The sequence below is a fragment of the Xenopus laevis genome, chromosome 3L, assembly GCF_017654675.1.
Source record: "Xenopus laevis strain J_2021 chromosome 3L, Xenopus_laevis_v10.1, whole genome shotgun sequence".
Classification (NCBI taxonomy): domain Eukaryota; kingdom Metazoa; phylum Chordata; class Amphibia; order Anura; family Pipidae; genus Xenopus; species Xenopus laevis.
Window position 1 is genome coordinate 102002282 of NC_054375.1, and position 8344 is coordinate 102010625.

Below are 8344 nucleotides of genomic sequence, written 5' to 3' on the forward strand. Positions count from 1 at the left end.
ATTTCCCTATGTATGGTTTTTAGTGCAAATAAATAGTCAGATATTAATTAAGACTGAAAGAGTTTATCGGTTAATTTACATTCCCATTAAATAACTTAGTTAAACCAAAGGAAAGTGAAAGAGCAAATTTTAAGACCTATGTCTAAAAAGTCGGTACTAATGATGGTTAAATCTGTAACGAGAAAAATGTGTCATATGTGTAATTTTCACCTCTATAAGTAGCAATTTCTACAATCCATGTTATGTTAAATATGCTTTTAGTAGTGCTGCAGTAAAAAGGCAAACATGGTTATGTTTCTAGGAGAGACAATAATGTTGACAATAACGAGTGAGAACATTAACCCGAAAAGGTATAAGTAGAAGTGCCCTGAATCAACTTATCTAGGCCAATATTTACTTCTTTAAGTGATCCTCTGATCATTTTAGAGAGCGTAATGGAATGATGACTTGTGTGCAGACTTTCACAGGTTGCAACTAGCTTTTTATTTAAAAAAAAAAACTTCTCAAAACAGGTGTATCGCTAAGGGTTTAAAGATATAATGATGCAAGGTAGTTATTATATAGCACAGGTATGGGACCTGTTATCCAGAATGCTTGGAACCTGGAGTTTTCTGGATAAGGGATCTTTCTGTAATTTGGATCTTCATACCTTAAAGGGATCCTGTCATCGGAAAACATGTTTTTTTCAAAACACATCAGTTAATAGTGCTACTCCAGCAGAATTCTGCACTGAAATCCATTTCTCAAAAAAGCAAACAGATTTTTTTATATTCAATTTTGAAATCTGACATGGGGCTAGATATGTTGTCAATTTCCCAGCTGCCCTTGGTCATTTGACTTGTGCCTGTAATTTAGGAGAGAAATGCTTTCAGGCAGGCTGCTGTTTTTCCTTCTCAATGTAACTGAATGTGTCTCAGTGAGACATGGGTTTTTACTATTGAGTGTTGTTCTTAGATCTACCAGGCAGCTGTTATCTTGTGTTAGGGAGCTGGTTACCTTCCCATTGTTCTTTTGTTAGGCTGCTGGGGGGGGGGGAAAGGGAGGGGGTGATATCACTCCAACTTGCAATACAGCAGTAAAGAGTGATTGAAGTTTATTAGAGCACAAGTCACATGACTTGGGGCAGCTGGGAAATTGACAATACATATGTCTAGCCCCATGTCAGATTTCAAAATTGAATAAAAAAAAATCTATTTGCTCTTTTGAGAAATGGATTTCAGTGCAGAATTCTACTGGAACAGCACTGTTAACTGATTCATTTTGAAAAAAAATTTTTTCCCATGACAGTATCGCTTTAAGTCTACTAGAAAATCACGTAAACATTAAATAAACCCAATAGTCTGGTTTTGCTTCCAATAAGGATTAATTATATCTTAGTTTGGAGTACAAGGTACTGTTTTATTATTACAGAGAAAAAGGAAATCTAATGTGGATTATTTTGTTATAATCTATGGAGTCTATGGGAGACAGCCTTTGCGTAATGTGGAGCTTTCTGGATAATGGGTTTCCAGATAACGGATCCCATACCTGTAATAGCTAAGTCTGCAAAATGCTTATCAGACAGGTTGCTTGCTATGGTAGTAGAGTTGCAACTCTGCACCAAAGTCTAGCACCTGTGTAGAAAGGTGAAAAATGCAAAAACAGGGATCTATTTTTTTTTTTATTTTTTACTATTCTTCAAACCTTGTCCGACAATTTGTAAAGGCTGCAATTTTTAAAAAAAAAAACTTTTATGGGGGGCCCTGGCACCACAGGTTTTTTTTTCTTTTTACTTATAAGGGGGCCCTGACCATCAATAGCTTTTTCTAACTTGTGTGTGTGGGGGCGGTTACCTTTTTTAGTGCTGATGTCTGTGTGGTCTTTTAACTGTGGAGTGGACTGGGTGGGATCTGGGGTGGGGCCTGAGTGGGCAGGGCCCAGGGGGCCCCAAAAATGTTATTGTACGGGGCCCCGTGATTTCTAATGGCGGCCCTGACTGGCAGTATATAGGGGTGAAAGCATTTTTTAAGTAAAAGTGGTGTTAAAACAGGTGTAAATACTCGATCTCCCGATTTCATTTATCAGTTAAAGAAAATCAATTTAAAGTGAATTTGTGTTTTAAATGAAAAAAAACTGTGCAAATATATTAAAACATTAAATTGGAAACAGTAATTCACTGGCATTTTAAAAGGGTAGTTCACCTTTAAGTTACATTTTAGCATGTTATTGAATGTCCTATTTCTAGCAACACTCCAATTGGCATTTATTATTTCTTTTTTTTATAGTTTTTGGATTGTTTTCTTTTTCTGACATTTTTCAGTTTACAAAAGGGTGTAACAACTATTGATCTCTGAGGCTACAATTTTATTGCCTTTACTACTTTTGTATACTAAACTTCCTATTCAATCCCTCACCTATTCATATTCCAGTCTCTCCTTTAAACCATTGCCTGGTTGCTAGGGTAAATAAAACCCTAGCAACCAGATAGCTGCTGAAATACCAAACGGGTAAACTGCTAAACAGAGAGTTAAATAACTGAACAACCACATAAATTAAAACATGAAGACCAATATCAATGTGTACATCAATAAAAAAATGTATTCAAAGGCACACAACCTCTTTAAAAGGAATTTGCAGTCTATTGTGTACAAATCTCAGAACCTGTCTAGCCCGATAATATTGTAGCAATTGTTGTAAAATGCCTCATTAGTTTTTTTTTATAAACAAACCAGGAAAGAATTAACTTAGAATGACTGTGTATTATACCATCTATAAAAAAGCAGCTTATTGCCAACTGAAAATAAGTTATTCATTAAGTGAAAATAGTTTTTGCTTAAGAAATGAGGCTCTAATACCATTTTAAATAAAAAATATATCTCATTAATTTAACACACTTGGCAGTAACTAAGCTACATAATTAAAAGGGATTCTGTCATTATTTGTATGGTGTAGGTTTTATTTATAAATTACACTGTTTACACTGTAAATAATTCACTCTATCAAATAAAATGTTATTCCTGAACCAACAAGTGTAATTTTTTTTTAGTTGTTATATTGGGGTGTAGGCAGCCATCTCAGGTCATTTTGCCTGGTCATGTGCTTTCAGAAAAAAACAGCACTTCACGATGGAACTGCTTTCAGACAGGCTATTGTTTTTCCAACTCACTGCAACTGGAGTTGTGGTGGGACTTGCATTTTTACTATTGAGTGCTGTTCTCATATCTACCAGAGAGCTATTATCTTGTGTCAGGGAACTGTTATCTTACATTCCCATTGTTCTATTGATAGGCTACTGGGGGAGTGGTGAAATCACTTCAACTTGTAGTGCAGCAGTAAAGAGAGACTGAAGTTTATCAGAGCACATGATTGAGTGCACATGGGAAGCTGGCAACATGTCTAGCACCATGTCAGATTTCAAAATTAAATATAAAAGAATCTGTTTGCTCTTTTGAAAATTACATTTCAGTGCAGAAGTCTGCCAGAGCAGCACGATTAACTGATGTGTTTTGAAAAAAAACGTTTTCCCGTGACAGAATCCCTTTAAATATTGGTGCAAAACAATTCTGTTCAGCATATGTACTGTTTAAAAACTTACACTTAAGGTATGTTCATCCAATAATATTTATGCAGCTAAGTTTAAATGGGGTACTATAATAAATGGCAATACCATATTTGATATTTAAGAGGTTTCCACATAACAGATCCCTGGTAGCTTTTCAAGGGAGCTATAAGAAAATTTGGATTGATGCACAAAGAAGAACAAAAGCTTGGGTTGTACCTCTAACAGGATAGGGTGGGGTCTGACTACATAGCAGCATAATTCATTGAATAACAAAGGCAAACGGAAGCAGGAATAAATACAGATATATCTAGTAAGACAGTTGGCCTATTTACTGAAACTGCTGACAATTATCTACAATTTATCATTTCATTGCGGGCCTTACTGAACAACATTATGATTGCTGCTATTTGTTGTTCAATCTGCTACTGATCACTTTCTTTTCATATGAATACAGTTGGAAGCACCATGAGCAGCTCTACCTAGCTAATCATCACTCACAAAGGCAGTATCAGGTCACAGGAAGCAGTATTATTATCACCATCACAAGTAGCAGTAATTTAAACCACGTATAAGGCATTGACTTTAAATCTGCCATATGCAAATGTCATGCAAGCACCATATCATATTATTGTTGCAGTCCTTTTACGAAGCCTAAAAACATACCCTAAGTAATTGTTTACGGATAGCTGTATCCCAAGTAGACAACTACTTGGCTAGAATATTGAGAACAACTAGAAAGCAAATGCTAAAATCTCACAATTTACTGTCAGTGGAGGCTAATGACACATTTCAGGAGAACTTTTCAGCTATTAAATTGCCAGAGAACCTGTGTAGACATGCCTAAATTTATTTTGTGGTTAGCTTTTCAGTAATACATGCCATAAGCTGTAGTTGTTGTTTTGCATTTGGCCATTTGGAGCAATACCTTAAGACTAGCAGTTTCTCGTGTTTATATTCAGCGGTCTAAAGTTTCTTCTTATTAGTGCAGACAAGTGATGAGGATTAGTTAGGATCATGCGGTGATATGTATTTTTGCCCCTTGTGATTTAAATTAATTGTTTCACATAAACCTGCTTACTTACACATTTACAACCCGGATTAACTAAGTGAGAAAATACAATTTTTGCAATAAAACAAACAATTGTTTATAGGGCAATGACAGTTTGAAAGCTAACAGGAAAATAACACCACAGAAATTATATACACTATTAATTCATTTAAACACTCACTGGGGAGACGCTGAATGATAAAGTCATCATTCAATACCATAAAATCTACCAGGGATATGTGAGCTGTTTCTCTGTAGTTAGTAAAATGGGCCTTGATACAATATAGCTTGTAGAGTCAACATTATACCAATGCATTCGGTGTCTCTGCAGTGTGTATTGCACAGATAACAAGAATGCCAAATGCAACTTTATATTACTGTCATCTCTACTAGGGCTATATTATCTTGGCAGTGTAGGCAACAAAGACTGATTCATTTATTTAAATGTCAGTTTGGACACAGAGTTACTCCACCCCTCGACAGATTTATTTTAATTTTATTTTATTTTAGTTATTAAAAACCATGAGATACGAATTTTGTTGTAAAAATCCAAACATACAGTATGTTTATGCACATTTTTATAATGTTTTATATCACCTTAACTGGTGAATTCCAGCAATGTATATATAAGTTCCAAATTGCCTGCACTTAACCCTTCTGAATGCAGGGTGCATGATCAATGGAATAATATACTTCATAGAATGAATCGGCACTCCCTTCTGTGTTCAAAAATGTGTTCAAACATAACAGTGTCCCTTGGAGACCTTTTTCAAAAAGGTGCTTTTAAGAAAAAAGGAAATCCTGCAATGAGCACACACTCCTGCAGCACAACCAATACGGATAAAAATTTGATCTTTATTCTATGAATTAAAAACAAAAGTCCTAACGCGTTACGTATCTAAAGATACGTAATCATAGGCACCTAATCATTAGATACTTAATACTTAATATTTGGATAGAGCCGCGGGTTTTTCTTCTTGTTTAAGAAATAAGACTTACCTGGCAGGCACTCAGCTAAATAACATGCCCCATTTTGCAACCTGTAGTTGCTCTTGCACTTCTGGCAGTTATTGGAGTCAGTGCATAGCTCACAGTTTATTGGACAGGTTTCACAGGTGTAGGTGTCATACTCCTTGTAAAAACCTCGGGGACAGTGTATCTTACAGCGACTGCGATGAAGAAATCGCTCTATTCCATCCTGATCTTCAAAGGGGAAGAAAATTGATACTCGTTAATCATCACTCATTAAATATAATTGTTCATCTCATATTAGTTAGATGTTAGATGTATATCATATACAATATACTGAAATGTGTATTTTTGCCAGTCATTTTTTGACTGTTTGTAATTTTGCCTTTCACAAACAACACACAACAGTTTTTAAAAAGCATGCTGTGATATTGTTAGTGTAGTTCTAGTTTTACAAATGCCTCTACTCATTGTATGAATACATGATACATCCAGACACCTACTACATGCTTACTAATACTAGGGGTTGTGCACCTTTGAGATCATGTTTAGTATGATGTAGAGAGTGATATTCTGAGACAATATGCAATTGGGTTTCCAGAGCATTTGTTTTTACAAGGGGTCACTTAAACCCATTTGAAAGCTGGAAAGAGTCTGGAAGAAAAAGGCAAATAATTAAAAGTAATATAAAAAATAAATAAGGGATACCAATTGAAAAGTTGCTTAGAACTGGCCATTCTTTAACATACTAAAAGTTAACTTAAATGTGAACCACCCCGTTTAATAGATAGCTCAATAATCAAAATATCCAATGCCAGTGCAGGCTCTCTCTCACTGTTAGGAATCTCAAAAATATGCGAATTTCTCAAACTCTACCCTTTTTTAATCCAGATATAATTCACATAACCATATTCCATATCTTCACAGGGTCCCAGTATGAGTGGAAACCATTAGGGAATTTATAAACCTACTACACCTCATTAGTAAAAAACACAAAACACAAAAACAATATCTGCCTCCCCTGGCTAGGCCTCATTCACTCATTGCTACCAATGCCAGACAGATTCTCTACTGTGGCTTTGTCAGGGTTGGACTGGGCCGGTGGGACACCGGGAAAATACCCGGTGGACCCCACCAACCCAGACCCTGCCGGAATTCTATGAGCTCTCTCTGAACTCCCCTTAATCCCATATGCAAAGTTTTGGGATTTGGCTGAATTAGAGCGGATTTGACCTAATGCATGAGCCTGGCCAAACTAAATCTGAAACCTGTATAACTGTTAAAAATCAGTGTGCATGCTGACTCGGTAACCCTAGATTAAGGGTTTTGGCTGAACCCTAAAAAGAAGTGCATGCCTAGATGTAATAAGAACCCCAGACACTAGGGCTCATTTACAAATGTACCAGATGCAAGTTCTAGAGCACAATGGGGTGCCAAGTAGCATCAATTTGTGGTAATTAGCCAACACTTGCATCTGGGCATTGCTACACTTTGCACCTGGTGCAAGGTATGAGTGCAAGACAATGTGTTCACAATAGTTCCTCCAAACATTGTTTCATAGAGCCATGCATTTCACCCAAGCTCCAGACCAAGTAATTTATCCTCAATGTCAGGTAGTAGAGCTCAGGTAAATGAAAAACAGCTCAAGACAAAAAGAATACAGAACAACAAAAACATACAAATCTGCAGAAAACAAAAGTGTAAACACATTACATAAGGAAACAAATTTACAAACAAAGTGTATGGTATTGAGTTGTTCTGGAGTCGAGTTACTTTATATGGCACTTGCAGACTAATTATCATTTCACAGCAGGTAATGCATTATACAGCAACTTATATCCAAGCCTGAACTAGGAGTGTCATTTTAAATAACTAAACACTATAGCATGTATTCATTACCATCTGTGATTAAGACTTACTAGATTTCTATGAAAGAAGCTAACAACAAAAACATTGGATTGTTATTGGCTGCATTTCAAATCCATGTATTGCTGTGTAATATAACAGGGAAATTCAATCTATTGATTCCTTCCTTTTTCTACTTGAGACAGGGTTATAGTTGTTTTGTAACAAGCAGAGTTGACTGTAGTCAAGCAACAGATTATGTAGTTTGAAGATATAATTAACTTACCTATGCCACACTCAGTGCATTCATAAGGCTCATAGCCGCTGCATTCTTCACAGCTCGAATGGCAATCCACACACTGGTTATTGAGAGCAAACTGTCCATTTGGGCATTCCATGGTACATATATGATTAAAGCACATAATAAAGATAAGTAGGAAACATATTTTTGCTGTTGTTGATTTCATCTTCTTCTTTTGCAGGTCTCTTCAGTCTGAAGGGAAAACCAAAGCAGGTGCACCCAGACAATAGGTAGGAAGCAGGGCTTTCCTTGATACAATCTCAGTTTCCACTGTGAAATCCAATCCACAAAGTGGTCAAACCGGTTTGTGCCAAAGTCCCTCCAATGTTAAATCACATTCCTCCAGAACTACTCAGGGAAAGCAGTGCAGAGATAAAAAAAAAAAGTATTTGCTATTAACCTATTCTATACCTGTTGTGTCCCTGTTCATTAAAAACTACCATTAACAACAAATGTTAACAATAAAATAAAAAAAAGAGTACAGCTCCTCAGGAAGTATTAGCAAAGCTTTATTTAATAATCTTTAAATGTTTCCCGATGTTTTTGCAATTGAAATTGTAATTTGCATACATTTAACATATAAAAAGAGGAGACCTGGTTCATCCGTGTTACAGCATGTTTCCAGTTATAATCAGTTAAA

At 36.0% G+C, this 8344-nt stretch overlaps 1 protein-coding gene across 2 annotated transcripts in view; it reads right to left on the minus strand.

Moving 5' to 3' along the window:
* LOC108711345 (proprotein convertase subtilisin/kexin type 5) overlaps positions 1-8080 on the minus strand; it is a 55410-nt gene extending 47330 nt beyond the window's left edge. The window contains exons 1-2 of one of the 2 annotated variants that reach the window (XM_018252992.2): positions 7690-8080; positions 5589-5792 (exon numbers count right to left, since the gene is read on the minus strand). In XM_018252992.2, the coding sequence (XP_018108481.1) occupies positions 5589-5792; positions 7690-7870 (385 nt within the window). In that variant the 5' untranslated portion in view covers positions 7871-8080. The remainder of the gene's footprint in view (positions 1-5588; positions 5793-7689) is intronic. The other variant, XM_018252991.2, reaches the window with a different exon arrangement.
* Positions 8081-8344: the final 264 nt, after the last annotated feature.